The sequence below is a fragment of the Salvelinus fontinalis genome, chromosome 29 (assembly GCF_029448725.1).
Source record: "Salvelinus fontinalis isolate EN_2023a chromosome 29, ASM2944872v1, whole genome shotgun sequence".
Taxonomy (NCBI): domain Eukaryota; kingdom Metazoa; phylum Chordata; class Actinopteri; order Salmoniformes; family Salmonidae; genus Salvelinus; species Salvelinus fontinalis.
In genome coordinates, this window is record NC_074693.1 from 18,811,843 (window position 1) to 18,830,353 (window position 18,511).

The 18,511-nt window shown below is 42.1% G+C and overlaps 3 protein-coding genes across 6 annotated transcripts in view; 2 read left to right on the top strand and 1 right to left on the bottom strand.

Annotated features, from left to right (window-relative positions):
- Positions 1 to 884: 884 nt before the first annotated feature.
- Positions 885 to 8,266, top strand: pabir2 (PABIR family member 2). 2 transcript variants are annotated; one of them, XM_055888486.1, is made up of 11 exons: positions 885 to 1,058; positions 1,895 to 2,142; positions 2,524 to 2,602; positions 2,698 to 2,751; positions 3,186 to 3,229; positions 3,416 to 3,470; positions 3,955 to 4,056; positions 4,165 to 4,250; positions 4,397 to 4,461; positions 6,007 to 6,118; positions 6,360 to 8,266. In XM_055888486.1, exons 2-11 carry the CDS (start codon positions 2,033 to 2,035, stop codon positions 6,502 to 6,504), a joined length of 852 nt encoding a protein of 283 aa, XP_055744461.1. In that variant the 5' UTR covers positions 885 to 1,058; positions 1,895 to 2,032; the 3' UTR covers positions 6,505 to 8,266. The 2 variants fall into 2 exon arrangements, with proteins under 2 accessions (XP_055744461.1, XP_055744462.1); XM_055888487.1 differs by having other exon boundaries at positions 1,960 to 2,142.
- A 602-nt stretch (positions 8,267 to 8,868) lies between these two features.
- mospd1 (motile sperm domain containing 1) lies at positions 8,869 to 15,007 on the bottom strand. Of its 2 annotated transcripts, none has more exons than XM_055888488.1 (6): positions 14,899 to 15,007; positions 11,345 to 11,810; positions 11,133 to 11,208; positions 10,662 to 10,894; positions 10,231 to 10,392; positions 8,869 to 9,930 (listed from the first exon to the last, which is right to left on the bottom strand). In XM_055888488.1, exons 2-6 carry the CDS (start codon positions 11,496 to 11,498, stop codon positions 9,899 to 9,901), a joined length of 657 nt encoding a protein of 218 aa, XP_055744463.1. In that variant the 5' UTR covers positions 11,499 to 11,810; positions 14,899 to 15,007; the 3' UTR covers positions 8,869 to 9,898. The 2 variants fall into 2 exon arrangements, with proteins under 2 accessions (XP_055744463.1, XP_055744464.1); XM_055888489.1 differs by having other exon boundaries at positions 11,345 to 11,841; positions 14,899 to 14,998.
- Positions 15,008 to 16,692: 1,685 nt separating this feature from the next.
- ints6l (integrator complex subunit 6 like) overlaps positions 16,693 to 18,511 on the top strand; it is a 28,062-nt gene continuing 26,243 nt past the window's right edge. Inside the window, exons 1-2 of one of the 2 annotated variants that reach the window (XM_055888490.1) lie at positions 16,693 to 17,032; positions 17,149 to 17,226. In XM_055888490.1, the coding sequence (XP_055744465.1) occupies positions 16,922 to 17,032; positions 17,149 to 17,226 (189 nt within the window). In that variant the 5' untranslated portion in view covers positions 16,693 to 16,921. The remainder of the gene's footprint in view (positions 17,033 to 17,148; positions 17,227 to 18,511) is intronic. The other variant, XM_055888492.1, reaches the window with a different exon arrangement.

Here is an 18,511-nt window from a genome sequence, read left to right on the forward strand (position 1 = left end):
TTTCCTGTAGTCCACGATCAGCTCCTTTGTCTTGCTCACGTTGAGAGAGAGGTTGTTGTCCTGGCACCACATTGCCAGGTATCTGACTTCCTTCCTATAGGCTGTCTCATTGTCGTCGGTGATCAGGCCTTCCACCCCTGTGTCGTGGCAAACTTAATTATGCTGTCGTAGTCGTGCGTGGCCACGCAGTCATGGGTGAAACAGGGAGTACCCGAGGGGTCTAATCACTCACCCCTGAGGGGCCCCCATGTTGAGGGTCAGCGTGGTGGATACATTGTTGCCTACCTTACCACCTGGGGGTGGGTCATCAGGAAGTCCAGGATCCAGTTACAGAGGGAAGTGTTCAGGAGGATGTTACAGACTACTAGAGCCACACACACACACCACAAGAGTGTATTAGAGTTTATTTTATTTCCCAGCATTTTAAAAATGATTTTACAGAATATGATTTGGGGGGGTGCATTATGTTCCATAAAGATTTCATAATGATTTTTCATTTCACAAGTAGTAGTTATTACATATTTCTAGAATGTAATTGATTGATGAACATTTACGTACAATTTTATCCACTGTATATTTATTACATAGGCCCAAGCCTACTCTTCCAGAAGATTATGCAGTAAGGCCATGGCTGCCCTTCTATCGTCAACAATATGTAACAAACGTTTGAAGTTGACATGTTGCACACATTACATAGATCAAGTGTCTGGAGGGGTGACCCGTCATAACAATTGATCAACACCGTAAATTCATATAAGTAGAACATTGGGCTGTTGGACTGTATGACGTCTCCAGGATATAACTCACAATCGCTGCAGCCATTGGTCAATTGTCTGCTTTTCAAACGGGCACATTAAAGACTTTTTATTGGATCCTTCTGCTGTCGGTCAGCCTGAAAGCACCAAAGGGGGATGTTCCAGTAGCAGATTGATTAACAAAATTGGTCATCGACTATAGCAGCTAGCGACACTTTTTCAGAGTATTGTGAAGGGAAATGCTCGATATATGGCTGAGGGAGAACTATACAAGTTATGTAGGTTGATGAACCTCTGAACATGGTAATGTAACTTTCAAACTAGCATAGCTTCATCATCACCATTTGATTTAGTTAACGACGTTACCGTTAACTAACGTTAGTCAGTTGGTTTGATATCCTATTATCTTCGAGCTAACTCACGTTAAATAGCTTTTGCCGTTCTATATACAAGCTGATAACGAGACGTCGTTATACAAACTACAGTCATTTTGGATTGTATCGTTTCAATTGTCGACATGGATTCATTTGGCTAACGTTAACCTCTTTCTAAACAGTTGGCTACATATCACTTGCTTGCTCCTCGAGACTAGCTAACGTTAACTGGGAACCACTATTTTCACGCACTTTGATATCGAAATAGTTTCCCCCCGTAACAGGTTGAGAATTACTGTAACAGATGAGACTGAGATTACGGCTAGGGAAACGGTTATCTAGCGAAAATGCTCTCCTTACCTGCTACGAAAATCACTTTGTATCGAAGTACGGTGAGGAGGGTTTCCCAAACTCTGTCGGTGGGGGGAAACCATGTTTGGGAAACCATGCCCTAGCTAACGTTAACTCACTAGCTAGTTTAATTAGCAAGTACCGTAGTTAGCGAGCAACTTGGCATTGTCTGTAGATAGCTAGGCTAACTAGCATAGGCCAGGGTTCTGTGTGAGCTCTGATTAGCTTGCTAGCTAGCAGCAACAAGTACTAGAAGTTGCCTTAGCCAAAGATAACCGGAAAAATATTCACGAGTGTCACTTGCTGGAACTTAAACCAATAGAAAATTGCACGAGCCTAAACAAACATGAAACTTGTTGCTTGTTAACTCCACAGGTGGGCTATGTTTGCTCTATTCATGTCGGTGTTTTTCAGATCCATCAATCAGCATTGGTGTAGTTGCCTGCCTACATAGAACGTTGCTTTGCATCACCATGTAGTTTCGCATGGGTGGCCTGGAACGTCGCAGGCGTTTCTGAAGACATCTTGAATCAGCTAAAAGAGGACACCAGGATGAGCAATCAAGAGAAGATGGAATTGGACCTCGAAATCCCATCTTCACTAGTTCAGAGTGACGGACAACTGAGACGTTCCAACAGTGCCCCAATGATAAATGGCCTAAGGTTTTTAGAAAATTTCATCTTACTTGTATCACTGCACGTCACATACCTTCAGACTTGCGATCTAGTCATCATTCAACTACCTTCTCTGCTGTGAGGCGTGTGGACAATTCAGTCATGCAACAGAAAACCAGCAGAGTTAACAAGGCCACCAGTCTCTCGATCAGGCTGAGTTGGTAGTATAGTACTCTGACACTCGACGCATTGTAGTCAATGTATATGTCCCAAATGGCATCTTATTTCCTATATAGTGCTCAACTTTTGACCAGAGCCCTATGGCACCCTATTCCTTACATTGCACTACTTTGGTCAAAAGTAGTGCACTATATAGGGTGCCATTTAGGACACCAACATGGTGGTGTTAATGTGTCTGTCCTTTTCTAGTGAACATTCCCAGGTGTTCCAGAGTGAGATTCTATGCAGCAGGAGAAACAGCACCACTGTTGTCAACCGCCCTAATATAGTATGGAAATGAAGAGTATAATCAAAATAATCTGCTTGTACTCTTACTAAGTAATATCTTATAGACTGGGTGATTCATTGAAGTCCATCTTGCAGGTCCCTTCATCACCCATTCGTGTCCCCAGCACTAGGCTTCATCAGCTCAAACAGGTAAGTACGACTGCATTACATGCTCATTAGCCCAAGCTATTATTTTAGCTGCTCTGCATGTCAGCCCCTTATCCATAGGGAGTGTCTGTGACTGCAAAACTACACTTAAAATGTATTATATTTCCTCGCTGTCAAAATGTGCAAAAAGTTCTTCTATCCATTGTTGCAATTTGATGCTTTTAATGACTGTTAGCAAGCTGGACAGAGTGAAGAGACTAAATACATTTCTATAGTTTAGATTTGGTTTGTCATTTCAATGTCTAAGTGGCACCCTATTCCCTACATAGTGCACTATTTCAGAACTCATGGTCTCAGCAGTCTGATTTTGTAATATTCTCCAACAACTGTTGACTGGACTTGTCTGTCAGCCTGTTTGAGGCGTAGGTAAGACACCATAATATCACTCACCAACCTCCTGTCTATGCTTCTTACAGGAGGAAGGTGTGGATTTGATGAATAGAGAGACTGCCCATGAACGGTAAGACTCATGCATTGAGGCTAGATAGTTGGTGATGGAATTCAGTTCATTGGCCTTCAAGACATTAAGCTATTTATGTACCACTCTGTAATATGATATTGTATACTTTGTCAATAACTGTGGTTGATTGTCATTGGCTCAACCCTTTCAGGAAAAAAGTTTGGATGCATTTCTTGTCTACCATAGGGAGGTTCAAGCAGCCATGCAGATGAGCCAGTCCTGGGAGGAGAGTCTGAGCCTGGTGAGAAATGATGACGCTCCCATTGTAACAAGGAGATTTCCTCTTCCACAAATAAGCATATGCACTCCACCATTTGAGGCTCTCACCACTTCAGCGTTCATGTATATAGGCAGAGCACTAGCATGTAAGATAAATTTGGCTTCATCCCAAATGGCATCCTATTGCCTAAGTAGTGAACTACTTTTGACCAGAACCCTATGGGCCCTGGTCAACTAAAGTAGAGCACAAAATTAAGAATAGTACTGTTTGTGCTTTTGGTTTGATGGGCTACCTCCCCACTGTTGCCCTGGGCCAGTGAGAGCTCCTCTCCTTGTAGGGGGTGTGACCAATAACATGCTTCAGCCAATGTTTTCGGAAGAACAGAATCAGTTGGTAGTATAATACTCTTCCAACCACCGTATAGTATAATGAATTGTTACATTTACCCAGATAACAATCTTCCTTGTGCAACCCCCCCCCCCCCCCCACACACACACACACACAGAGCGACAATGACTTTGAGAAATCTGCATCGTCGTCTCCAAAGCGGATCGACTTTATGCCCGTGTCCCCTGCCCCATCACCTACTAGAGGGATAGGGAAAAAGGTATGTGCATCCACTGCAACTCTAGTACTGATGCCTGGCAGATGGAACCAGAAATGTATCTCTGGCAGAGTCCTGGCTAATCATAATATTTTCCTCTCCAATGAGCAGCAGTGCTTCTCCCCTTCATTGCAAATCCTGGTGAGCAGCCACGGCCTATCCCCCAGCCCTATACCTAGCCCAACGCGACGCTTCAGGTGAGTGTTCTGACTAGGGCTAGCTCTTATCACTGACAACTGCCATTCATAGTCATACACCACATTGTCATTACACCATTCATCAGTTTGATTAGTGAGTCACTGCTATAAATGTTGTCTCGTTGGCGGTCTTCTCTTGTCTCTAGCCGGCGGAGCCAAAGCCCCATTCACTGCATCAGGCCCAGCATCCTGGGGCCCATCAAACGTAAAGGTGGGTCAACCCATATGTATGCTTTCACAGGTCAAAAAGCATTGTTAATGCCACATCCTTACATGGAGTGTACAAAACATTAAGGACACCTGCTCCTTTTCTAGCTTTAATATTGTGGCTTCGATCAATGGAATTGCGCCCAACTCAGTATCAGGTAGGGTTTCTTAATGCTTTGTATACTTGGTATGTCTCATGCAGGCATACAGTGCATTTGGAGAGTATTCCCTTTTTCCACCTATTGTGGTGTTACAGCCTTATAAAATGTATTTAAGATTTTTTTCTTCAATCTACGCACAATACCCCATAATGACAAACTGAAAACAAGTTTAGATATTTTTTTTTGCAAATCTATTTAAAAAATTGTTTCAGACCCTTTGCTATGAGACTCAAAATTGAGCTCCGGTGCATCCTGTTTCCATTGATTGTCCTTGAGATGTTTCTACAACTTGATTGGAGTCCACCTGTAGTAAATTCTATTGATTGGACATGATTTGGAAAGGCACACACCTGTCTAAGGTCCCACAGTTGACAGTGCATGTCAATGCAAAAACCAAGCCATGAGGTCGAAGGAACTGTCCCTAGAGCTCCGAGACAGGATTGTGTCAAGGCACAGATCTGAGGAAGGGTACCAAAACAATTCCGTAGCGTTGAAGTTCCCCAAGAACACAATGGCCTCCATCATTCTTAAATGGAAGAAGTTTGGAACCACCGAGACTACCTAGAGCTCCAAAAAAAGGTTCTCTGGTCTGATCGAAACAAAGATTGAACTCTTTGGCCTGAATGCCAAGCGTCACGTCTGGAGGAAACCTTGCACCATTCCTATGGTGGTAGCGCATCATGCTGTGGATGTTTTTCACCGGCAGGGACTGGGAGACTAGTCAGGATCAAGGGAAAGATGAACGGAGCAAAGTACAGAGATTCTTGACAAACATGCTCAGGACCTAAGAGTTGGGCAACGGTTCATCTTCCAACAGCCAACACAACGCAGAAGTGGCTTTGGGACTGGTCTCTGAATGTCCTTGAGTGGTCCAGCCAGAGACCGGGCTTGAACCTGATCGAACATCTCTGGAGAGACCTGAAAATAGCTGTGTTGCGACGTTCCCCATCCAACCTGACCGAGCTTGAGGGGATCTGCATAGAAGAATGGGAGAAAGTAAAAAAATACAGACTTGCCAAGCTTGAAGCGTCACACCGAAAAGATGAGGCTGTAATTGCTGCCGAAGGCGCTTCAACAAAGTACTGAGTAAAGGGTCTCGATACTTATGTGAATGTGATGCCATTTCTAAACCTGTTTTTGCTTTATCATTATGGGGTATTGTATGTAGATTGGGGGGGACAATTTAATCAATTGTAGAATAAGACTAACTTAACAAAATGTGGAAAAAGTCGAGGTCTGAATACTTTTCCGAATGCACTGTACATGCATACATCAGCCCCTTTAACTGTTGGAAGTTTGGAGCTTAAGGTGTGAGGGCATTTTGTGAGTTGGTGTTATGTCCTATGGATGTTGGTTCTCTATTGATGACCTGTCTTTGTCTTCTGTAGGGGAGATGATGGAGACTGAGAGCCAGCCAAAGAGGCTCTTCCAGGGGACCACCACAATTCTGTCCTCTGATGTACTCGTGCCCCATGTCCAACTGCCAGACTTCACCTCCAGGTGAGTGTTCCTCAGACTTGATCAAAGCTACCCCTGCAAACACATTTTACAACTGTTTAGCATTGGCTGCCAATGGTCTCTTGACAAGACTATTTGTTTCACAAGTTGAACAGTTTCAGTTCCCTCTCTGCCATTAGGCTAGACTTTGCACCTCCATATGATGAACATTATCACAATGTGACCCATTGTCATTGAATATCTAACAGTTTGCTTGATGAAATTGGTATTTTCCTCTCGCCAGTCTCTCTCCGCCGGATGTGCTGGACGGCAGCCTCAGCAGTGTGGGTTCTTCCACTGGCTCGCCATCTAAGATGGAGGGCATCTCTGAGTCTCCTTCCTCCAGTAACTCTCCCTTCAACCCCCTCCAGGACCACTCCCCAAAATGAACAAGGGAACATGAGACTAAACAAGAGTGAAGGCACGAAAGCCACCTCAACTGTACGACACCCCCCCCCAAATCACTTTGCTTTAGCTAATGTGGGAATCCCTTCCCATGCTGTTTGCTTTTGCTAGGAGGAGAGTCTGGGTATTTGCATTGAAAGGAAACCAAAGCCCTGGATGTGAGCTGTGGACACACCATGCTGTAGTAGACTAGTGCGATGCTATGAGAACAGTAGTTAGATATGGATCCTTTACATGGTGCTGCTTAGCCCCACAGTGACCAGAACAGCCAAGTTGTCAACCCTGCATCACATCACTGTCAGCTTCCAGCCCCATCCCCTACTTCCTTTTCCAGCTTCACACTGGAGGGACTGAGCACTGGATGGAGAAAGTCGCTCACTAAGTCAATTTTCCTGTTTTCTTCATAGAAAACTAATTCTCCAGGTGTTTTTGGTGTGCACAACTGTCCGCAGGTCTTGTATGAATGAAAGGATATAACTTGTTCCCATTTGTAAGTATGTATATAATTTTTCGTGTCATTAGTTATATGTTTTGTGATTGGCTGAGTGATGACTGCGGGCACAGGGCTTCAACAGTGAACTAACAATTTTTTTCGAGGGGATTGGAAATGTTCTTACTACTTGTCATTTATCCTGAAAGGACAGTTTTCAGTTTATAGTCACCAAGATGTGGGGTATCATTCTGGTTAATTTTCTAAATTTGGCACTTAATCTGGCCCCCCTCTGGTATTAGGTAACTACAGTTGCCAGTGGTTTGGGTCATGTCTACCCATCCCTGCAGATTTTACTCTGAAGGGAAGTAAGCGGGGGGGGGGGGGGGGGGACCGTCTGGATTTGAACACTACAGACTCGGGTCTCTGAATCGTACTGCCTGGATATATCTGTAGACCTGCAGGATGTGCAACAAAATTATTTTTACTTCTGAAGCTTTTAGGGAAATAATTTGTTTTCTTGTTTGAAGCCACTTTGTAAATGTAACAGACTTTTTTTTTAGGCTACATTATTGCATTGTATATTGAACATTAGAATAGCTCACCCTATTCTCAATACTCTGCAATTAAATCAATAGATTGGTTTAGGATGAGCACACTGAGGTAGAGGACAGAACATGGTGGCATTTCAAAAGGGATTCAGTGAGTGGGTTTGTCGGTCTACTGTGGTCAACATTTGTCCTAAAAGCTTTGTGCAGAATGTGTCACTGGATTGGTTGGTTATGAATAACATTTGCAATGAACATTCATAAGCAATACCAAAGAGTTATCAGGGGAACTGTGAAGGCATACTTCAGTTATACACTGATTCACAAATTCATTTTAAGGCCGCTGTAAAACATTTGGGTTCAGTAATTTCAGTTCAACTCTTAAATTTGATATTTTCCCCTCGTTCAGGGTATGGTGTCTTTACAAAGGGAGTGGGAGACTTCATGTACAAAAGTGATTATACATTTTCATTGATATATGTAAGTGAAACAGTGTTATGAATACTGAGTGTCTTTAAAGAAACTGCAAGCTGGTCGATCAGGTATGCTTGCACTGCTGTCAATGTAATTGGTGTTTTTTTTTATTATTTTTGATTATATCCTGTTCATTTTTCAATTTGTCTGAATGTCTAGCGCATGAGATCGGCAAAGTAAATTAAGTGTATATGGGCAGGTGGGAGACTTGTTAGACTGCTTGCTAAAGTTTTCCCCCCTGAGCCTTTTAATTTGAACATGAGGGTAAATACATTTTCTATTTCTATTCAATGACTTCTGGTTGTTGGCAATGTTTAAATGCTTTGCTCATCTCTTTGGCCTCTTCATAATGCTTTGAATTAACCATTTTTTTTTTTTCAGAACAATGGAGTTTTTTTTCAATTTAACCTATTTACTGGAGTCCTGCTGAGACCAAAGTCTATTTTGCAGATGAGCCCTGTGTACACAAAGCAACGCAATCAAAGAAAAACATTCAGTAAAAAGGCTTTTTGGTTTAAGTTGAGCAAAAAAAATCAGATAAATGTGTAAGCAAGGTTTGAAATGATTGTTTTAGTCAAACATCTGTTTGGGGTTCTTGAGGTCAATCTGCAATTTGTTCAAGAAAAAAATTGGCCCGCGGCTGAATCAAGTTGATGCTCTAGCAGCACCGATTCATCAAATTTCAGAGTAAGGTGCAAAAAAAAAACATATTTGAGTTAATGACGTACGGTGGAAGTCTATGCAGGAGGGAGTTGTTGCTGCCCATTTCTTCATAATGTGTTTGGCCTTGTAGCCATGTCCCAAGCTTCCAGTCACTTGTGGACCCCTCATCACTGGCTCACAAGTGCTGAGTAGGTGAACTGATCAGACTTGTATAAAGAGATCGCCTTACTATCTTGTGCTGATTCAAGATTTTTTATTAGGCATTTGATGGAACAACATTGACATTGTACAGCAAGTAAACATGTCTTTCATCGGAAGAGGACATTTCCTTTGGTCACATTTGAAATCTTTTTGTTTTCTATATTGCGTCTGGAAAAGTAACACTTCCGTTCAGATAAGTATCCACACGTGCATGTAACTGCATTTAGTCAGATTCAGTCAATACTATCTACAAAAGAGTACATTGTTTTATTCTAAGCAGACAATATTAAGATGTGGTTACAGGTGAAGACCATAAAAGCTTTTTAATGACAAAGCTGCAATATGTAACTTTTTAGGTGACCTAACCAAATTCACATTGAAATGTGAGTTATAGCGTTCACTCACTGAAAGTCTGAAGCGGTAGATCTGTTCTATGTGCACTATTTCTATGCTTCCCGGTAAGTTTGTCTTAATTTAAGTTTTATACACCAGCTTCAAACAGCTGAAAATATATTTCACAGCTGTTTCAATGGAACAATGATTCTCTACACTAAACATGGCTTGTTTTGTCACAAACAAATTAGGCAAACGATTTGAATTTCAGCAACCAGGAAATGGCAGAGCGATTTCTACATATTGCACCTTTATGTACATGAAATCACAACTTCAAATTGCCCTAATGTGTAACAGCAAATCGCCAACTTAACAACTTTACCATTGTCTGTTACTTAATGGCCATGGAACTCGACACAGGATATGAAGTCAAACACAATTTAATGACCCCCATGTTTTTATACAAACGCTTCCTCCCACGGCTGCAGACCCACACAATGCCCTCCATCCACAATGTTATTTCTGTGCCCGCTGCATCAGTCAGTATTATGTTTTTATTTCAAAACAATTAAATGTATGTTTTTGGGACAGAGGAAGGGGGAATTGACCGGATACCCCCTCCCCCTCAACACTACCCTTTCAAGCATGTAGTTGCCTTGGGTGAGTGAATGTTCTCTTCTCTTTTGTATCCTCTTCTCCTCGTTCTCTCTTTCCAGCCCCCATAGCACTTCATGTACGCAGGATAACCATTGTAAGAAGACCTGTAACATAGATAAACAATCAATTCTCAGCAGGATTATGCTCCAGCAGTATCGTGCAGACAGAATGGATAGAACAAGAGTAATCAAAGCAAACCCCATAGTCTAGTTTAGTGACCAGGGCTTATAGGCCTCTGGTCAAAAGTAGTGCACTATATAGGGTATAGGGTGCCATTTGGGACGTAGAAGACAACGTGTGTGTGCTGAGTGACTCCCATGAAGTATTATCAATTCATATCCATTGAAATTGGTGATAGAATGAAACATAGCGAGCATGCAATTGTTTATCAAGGGTTTGCTCACCTAGAACGTAAGCAGCTACAAGTTTCTTGGTAACACTTAAGTGGAGGTAGACAGGCACGGTGGATTCTTGCTCCCCCAGTGTGGGCAGCATGAGGGCAGCCATACACACCAACCCCAACAGCACCGTCAGCAGGCTTGGGCCCCCAGACTGAGAGCGGCTCTCTGTACAACACACACACCCACACACAATAACAATCCACTGCTCTCACTTGATCACTCCTGTCTTGTATTGGTGTCTGGCACCACCAAGTGTCAGGACAATATAATGACATGCAGTGCCTCCATTTCAGTTAGTTCACCTAAACAACAAATGTAGCCTGCATAATGTTGGCTAATATATTTTTGGTCTCAGGGTACATAACACACTAAATAGGTATTGATAGCTAAGTTTGGGCGAGATATCCCTTTTCAGCAGCGAGTCATACTCCTACCTGTCTGGAAGGTGGTCTGCTCAAAGAAGACGCTGTCTGCTAGCTGTTCCCTCATCTGTCGCTCTTCCTCCTGGGGCCGGGGGCTGGGGGGCTCCTGGGCAGCCGAGGGCCTCAGAGTGGCCGTCACTTCCTTCCGGCCCAGGGCCTTCCTCTGGCTCTGCTCAGACACCTGCAGCCGGAACTTATCAGACACCCCATAGTGACATGCCCGCACATCTTTATGTCGAATCACTCTGAGAACAGACAGACACACAGAGGAAAATACAAAGGAACGATAAGAATATTTGACTGGAATGACTGCATTTTCTAAGCAGAAGCTTGCTTCCAATTAAATAATTCTCTATTATTGCTTGCTATTTCATAAGTTGCACTCAGGCTTGCAGGGGCACATCATGTCCTTCATTAATATGCCTTAAAGGAGGGTAACTGATGGTCCTAGTTATGACATGTAATAGTAAGCTTATTACTCACATGTCAACACAGCACTGTGGTTTGACGGCTCCGGTGGCATCCACCACGGTATACTTGTTGGGCGCTGTGCATAGCACTGAAAGAGAAAATAAACTGTGAATGAGTAGTGTATACTCTACAGTATCAATGTGGTTCTCTTGAATCCTTAATTGATGGCTAAAATGGTTCTTATATCAATACCTTGTTATCTTGAAACCCAATGTTCGATTTACCTTTGAACTTGAGGGCGAACTCATAGGGGTTGTAGAGGGTGAGAACCTGCTTGTGGGAGGTCTGCTCGTCCGCGTAGAAGACAAGCTCTGTGGGGAACACGAACACGGGAAGGCTTCCTTCCACTAGCTCAGGCTGTCCACTCTGCTGCTGCATTGGCTCCAGCTGAGCTCACTCCCCAGTCCCTTTCTCTCGTCCTATGTGTCTGGCAGGGCCCTCTCTCTGGAAGCTCTGCAGGTGTGTCTGGCAGGGCCCTCTCTCTGGAAGCTCTGCAGATGTGTCTGGCAGGGCCCTCTCTCTGGAAGCTCTGCAGATGTGTCTGGCAGGGCCCTCTCTCTGGAAGCTCTGCAGATGTGTCTGGCAGGGCCCTCTCCCTGGAAGCTCTGCAGGTTTGTAACCTCCCCTCACGTGCAGATGGCCCTTCCCACTCACCCTCAGCTCCTTAGCAGCATAACGTAGTGCTGCACCCTGGTAAACAACAACAGTCTCAGTGGTGAGACTTCATTCCAACCAAGTACACCACAGATTAATGACTAATTGTGTATAGTTATAAAGTAGCAGTCAAAAGTTTGGACACACCTACTCATTCTAGGGTTTTTCTTTATTTTTTACTATTTTCTACATTGTAGAAAAATAGTGAAGACGTCAAAACTATGAAATAACAAATATGAAATCATGTAGTAACCCCCAAAAAAACAATAAAAATATATTTTATATTTGAGACTCTTCAAAGTAGCCACCCTTTGCCTTGACAGCTTTGCACACTCTTGGCATTCTATCAACTAGCTTCATGTGGAATGCTTTTCCAACAGTCTTGAAGGAGTTCCCACATATGCTGAGCACTTGTTGGCTGCTTTTCCTTCGCTCTGCGGTCCAACTCATCCCAAACCATCTCAACTGGGTTGAGGTCGGGTGATTGTGGAGGCCAGGTCATCTGATGCACCACTCCATCACTCTCCTTCTTGGTCAAATAGCCCTTACACAGCCTGGAGGTGTGTTGGGTCATTGTCCTGTTGAAAAACAAAATGATAGTTCCACTAAGCGCAAACCAGATGCGATGGCATATAGCTGCAGAATGCTGTGGTAGCCATCCTGGTTAAGTGTGCCTTGAATTCTAAATAAATCAGACAGTGTCACCAGCAAAGGACAGATTTCCACCGGTATAATGTCCATTGCTCATGTTTCTTGGCCCAAGCAAGTCTCTTCTTCTTATTGGTGTCCTTTAGTAGTGGTTTCTTTGCAGCATTCGACCATAAAGGCCTGATTCACTCAGTCTCCTCTGAATAGTTGATGTTGAGATGTGCCTGTTACTTGAACACTGTGAAGTATTTATTTGGGCTGCAATCTGAGGTGCAGTTAACTCTAATGAACTTATCCTCTGCAGCAGAGGTAATTCTGAGTCTTCCTTTCCTGTGGCGGACCTCATGAGAGCCAGTTTCATCATAGCGCTTGATGGTTTTTGCGACTGCACTTGAAACTTTCAAAGTTCTTGAAATATTCCGCATTGACTGACCTTCATGTCTTAAAGTAATGATGGACTGTTGTTTCTCTTTGCTTATTTGAGATGTTCTTGCCATAATATGGACTTAGTATTTTACCAAATAGGGCTATCTTCTGTATACCACCCCTACCACCCCTATTATTTTGCCACTATGGCCTATTTATTGCCTTACCTCCCTAATCTTACTACATTTGCACACACTGTATATAGACATTTCTATTGTGTTATTGACTGTACTTTTGTTTATCCCATGTGTAACTCTGTGTTGTTTGTGTCACACTGCTTTGCTTTATCTTGGCCAGGTTGCAGTTGTAAATGAGAACTTGTTCTCAACTGGCCTACTTGGTTAAATAAAGGTGAAATAATTTTTTAAAATAAAAAAATACCCTTATCACAACACAACTGATTGACTCAAATGTATTAAGAAGGAAAGAAATTCCATAAATTAACTTTTAACAAGGCACACCTGTTAATTGAAATACATTCCAGGTGACTACCTCATGAAGCTGGTTGAAGGAATGCCAAGAGTGTGCAAAGCTGTCATCAAGGCAAAGGGTGGCTACTTTGATGAACCTCAAATATAAAATATTTTTTTATTTGTTTAACACTTTTTTGGTTACTACATGATTCCACATGTGTTATTTCATAGTTGTGATTTCTTCACTATTATTCAACAATTTAGAAAATAGTAAAAATAAAGAAAAACCCTGGAATAAGTAGGTGTGTGCAAACTTTTGACTGGTACTGTATATGATTATGGTAAATATTTATAATCCATATTTCATCCCTTCATTAACTTTTCATGTAATATGATAAGGGAGACTGTATTAATTTAGAGTTGGAGGTTATTCCATTGTACCAATGCCAGGACCTGTGTACAATACAATGGGAAAACATCAAGATTAAAGCATTTGTGGTGTGGTCACAAAAGTATTTTCATTTGATTTGAAATGGCAAGAATCTGTAAATATTAGTCAGACTGTATGTAAATAGTATCTTAATAATAGCCTATTGATGGGGGTGGGTGTTGGGGGTGATGTGGCACACGGTCCCGTGTGGCTCAGTTGGTAGAGCATGGCGCTTGCAACGCCAGGGTTGTGGGTTCAATTCCCACGGGGGGACCAGGGTTCAACCAGGGTTCAATTCCCACGGGGGGACCAGGATGAATATGTATGAACGTTCCAATTTGTAAGTCGCTCTGGATAAGAGCGTCTGCTAAATGACTTAAATGTAAATGTAATGTAAATGTGATACAGTAGCTTAAAATCTGCAGTAGGTCCATATGGATTCTCTCTTTCAATAACATAGCTAGTTAAAGTCTGCCTCAAAATGGCTAATCACGTGAACATGTTTTGTTTATTTGGAGAATTTCAGAACTGGACGAAACACAATCCTGTGTGAAATTATTTCGCAATAGTTTTGTGAACTTTGAATAACGCGCCAGAGGACAATATAACGACGAAGTGATTAATTAAATTATTAACACTGAAAACTTTACTGTAGTTAGGCACTTTTTGTTCCAAAATATGTTAGCTGAATAGCAACATTTTAAACAGTAATCTTAGCTAGTTCACTAGTTGCTTTACAAATCCAAAGGTAACGTTACATACGACATTATACGATCTAGCTAAATAGCCGAGACTAAATATATTGCACTCTAGTCAATCCATGCTAGTGACGTGTTGCTGATTAATGCCAAATTATGTTTGGCTTGCTAACTAGCTACACGGATTTCATAACAATAACAAGCTAGTTAGCTATCAACATAACAAAGTAGTTAGGTAGCTAGTTGAGTGATTGGGGGGGGGGGGTGAACGCTTTCCAACTTGACTGTACACCAGATGTTTATATAGCTAATGTTACGTACACCATGATCTGCCAAATAACGTCGTTAGCCATCAAAACAAAGACGTATTAACGTTAGCTAGCAAGCGAACCACACTGGCAACCGTAGTTATTTTGGTGACAGGCTAGCTGACACAAGCAATGTCATTCCAAAAATGTCATCTGTATCTGAATAATTCATAGGAACTGTTGCAAATAGTAGTGTTTTACCTTATTGTCGTCAATTTGTGGGGTATTGTTTTGCAGAGCCCACCCTGTTTTCTGTCGTTCTTTTCTTTGTCAATACTGCAGGTCACGCTGTGAATTCTGGGATATCGGAGGGAGAAGGAATTCCGCCAGAGTAGATGAATTACGTCATCAGTGTTCCTACCATGACATTATAATATGGAGTATGGACACACTGTATTTACCTGCTGTTAAAGCCACATTAAATAAAATGTGTCAACTGGGCAAGACTTGATTCCTTGTCAAGCACTATCTTTCTTGATTGAGTTAGTTCATTGCATTATTTTGTTGCATGCTGTCATGTGGCTGGACCACATGGTCTACTTAGAGCCTCAGAGCAGGCCTAGATTCAGTTAACTCTTGACAGAGTCTGAAAGCTTACTCAGTACTGGTGCAATTATAATACTAATACTACTAACAATGGTATCTTAAAGTCACATATTATTTGCTTTAATAACAACCTTTATATATATATATTGGTTATTACACTCTAGACCACTTGTGTAGTGCACAAATGATTCTGAACAGGTGACAGGTCCATGCACCTGTCAATGTGCCTGCATTGATATGTAAACGTTTTATAGGCCAGGGTTGAAAACATTCAACATTTGTGTTCAACAATATAGAGAGTCAACAAATGTCAACATTTTTATTAATTGAGACTTATTGAAACATCAGACTTGCAAAATGCATACACTGTTCATAAACTCTGTAGCCCATAAAGTGATGTTTGTGTGTTGTGTCATCAGTGATTATTATGCAAGATTGCTCACTTCCTGTAACCGATAAAAGGATCTACCGTAAATCTGCATGTAAATGTACTGGCAGCTATCACAGCAGTTTCTTTTACTGCCTGCTACGTTTAGGTTAAGGACAGCAAGTCGACAACCCCTCCCTCTCCGTCATATTCAGCCAAGTACACGAGTCTCTAGTTAAGACAGCCACAAAGTCAAAATTGGCAACGACAAAATAAGCTTATTAGCAGTGTGGTAAGGTTAGATAAATCAATTGTAAGAAGATAAATGGTAGAAATGGGCGGGGTTTAGCCATAATTAGGACTTTGTGGCTGTGTTAACTAGTGACGACCCAACCAGGCAGAGGGGCGGTCGCTGCATATGTCCCTGACCCAAAAAACTAAAAGGTTTTGGTAAACAGTGTGCTCCTACTGTCTTTAAAACGTCTTCTACAGAAATTACACAACGATTCCCAAGTAGCAGAAACATAAGATAAGGAGCCATGATGAGGCAGCAGCAGAACATTCACCTTCGTGCAAGCACGCATTCGCACTGGAGATTTCGCATTTTGCAATATGGCGTTTCGAGGTGCTGCTTGCAAAGAGATTAACACGGAGGGGTAGGGGAGGGAAGGTACGATTATTATCAAAATCGTACGGTGATGCGACTCTCTCGCACCCTCCCCCACCAAGACAGTAAAACGGGAACGAGGGATGGGGGGTCGTCGTCCTTTATGTTCAACTACCCCATACCACTAATTCATACTCGCAAATTATGAGGTCATATTGCTTTTTGAGTATATGTTGTATGTATGTAAAGTCATTACAACGTTATACTATGCAGAATAGAATGGCCATATCATCAATATTTGTATTAATGTATCTTCTTGCAAAAGTACATGGATCCCCTCTCTGAATGATCCTCTGTTTAGCAGAACAGAAGCGAGAAATCATCTCGACCTTATTATTACATATTTATGCACGACAGGGAGTGGCCACTGTGGTCAGGCTCAACCAATACGATCGCAGCGGTGAAAGGAAGGCGTTTCACTCTGTTCGGAAGATAACTTCTCTAACAGCGCTAACCCAGCAGTGCTTAGGAAAGACAGATAGAGTCAGGCAGCGGCAAGGGGTGGCTGTACGACCCTCTTTTGGGGGGGTCTGATTATTACAAAAAAATATACACACATATATGCATGCCCCGGCCGCAAGATAGGTCATATGACGATAATAGTTATTTTAGAAAGCATATAGCTATATATCTATACATTTAAGATGCCTATTTTACTTTTCCTGATAGACACGTCCGCTTCTATGAATCAGCGCACTTATTTGGGTACGACGTATCTGGACATTGCTAAAGGCGCGGTTGAGATCTTTATGAAGGTAAAGAATAATTTTACCCCAATTTTTTTCAGCTTACTATTTGCCTTGATAGTGTTGAGGGTCCCTTTGACATATTCAGTCGAAATTAACATGTATTGTTTCGTTTTCTTTAACAGCTGCGTGCCCGAGACCCGGCTAGTAGAGGCGACAGGTACATGCTAGTTACATTCGATGATCCGCCATACGGAGTTAAGGTAAATAAATACTGTGCAATTGTTTTATATGTGATTAAGGCGCGGATATTTTGCTGACAGTGAGACTTTACTGTCCCTCTGGTTTGTAGCTGCGGGTTGGGTGGCCTCCCGGTGGCGAAAACGGCACATTTTTGTAAAAAATACCCGCAGACCGGTGCAGCGCTGCCTCTGAACATGGCGGACATTTTGCTTTTGTGTTGGGAGAGCTCTCGGGCGCTGAGATGGAGGCGGAGAGATATATTATCTATCGTGACGTCTCTATTTATGTGGGCTAACTCATCCTGGATTGGTCAACTGGCCTGCAGCTCTTCACGAGTCCTCCTGTTGCATTCGTTCTGTGGCTGAACTCTATGCACTCGCATTGGCCAATGTGGACTGGGCGACTCAAACTTATTTGATTTGATAAAACCCCCTTTATCATAGAACATGATAATTTCACACGACACTCAATATTTTCATCTAAATCTGAGTTTATACCGTAAGGTGCCCATTCTGTAGTTTACACTATCATAATTTCATAATGATCAAATGCCCTTATAAAGTGTCAACATCATAACCTCCCCCAGTCTGTATACACACCATCATCATTAAAATGGTTAATGTGAAGGTTAAAGGTTAGGATAGGGAGGTCTCAAGGATCAGGATAGAGATGACCATTTCCCAATGCCCCCACCCTCGGCCTTGCACTCGTAGTATAAACAGGGTCCCTTTTCTTGCTATAAACAGGGCCTTCTCAAATGGAATAAAACATCCTAACCCATGCCAATAATTAAGCAACAAGCAGAGGCAGCAGGATGTAATGTTTACCCAATCGAATTTTATCAAATCAAATTTCATGTAATAATGTGGCATAGGCACATAAGCGCATAAGACTTCTGCCTTATGGGTAGTTATCGACTGTTCTTTCTGCCACCACCATGCAAGCAGTACCGGTGCACCAAATCTGGTAACCAACAGGACCCTGAACAGCTTCTACCCCCATAAGACTGCTAAATAGTTTGTAAAAATAGTTGACCAATAGCTACCCAGACTATCTGCATTGACTCTTTTTGCTCTAACTCTTTTTGACTCATCACATATGCTGCTGTTACTACTGTTTGTTATCTATCTTGTTGCCTTGTTACTATATCCCTACCTATATGTACATATCTACCTTAATTACCTCGTACCCCTGCACATTGACTTGGCGCTGGTACCCCGTGTATATAACCAAGTTATCGTTACTCATTGTGTATTTATTATTACTTTTATTATTACATGTTTTACCTTTTCTATTATTTCTTAA

Excerpts from the sequence above, each read along its gene's own strand:
- pabir2 (XM_055888486.1), top strand. The coding sequence starts at position 2,033 with ATGAGCAATCAAGAGAAGATGGAATTGGACCTCGAAATCCCATCTTCA. Across the intron at positions 2,143-2,523 it reads CCAATGATAAATGGCCTAAG|TGAACATTCCCAGGTGTTCC; the intron begins GTTTTTAGAAAA and ends GTCCTTTTCTAG. Across the intron at positions 6,119-6,359 it reads CTGCCAGACTTCACCTCCAG|TCTCTCTCCGCCGGATGTGC; the intron begins GTGAGTGTTCCT and ends TCCTCTCGCCAG.
- mospd1 (XM_055888488.1), bottom strand. The coding sequence starts at position 11,498 with ATGCAGCAGCAGAGTGGACAGCCTGAGCTAGTGGAAGGAAGCCTTCCC. Across the intron at positions 10,895-11,132 it reads CCACAGTGCTGTGTTGACAT|AGTGATTCGACATAAAGATG; the intron begins GTGAGTAATAAG and ends GTCTGTTCTCAG. Across the intron at positions 9,931-10,230 it reads TGTAGCTGCTTACGTTCTAG|GTCTTCTTACAATGGTTATC; the intron begins GTGAGCAAACCC and ends TCTATGTTACAG.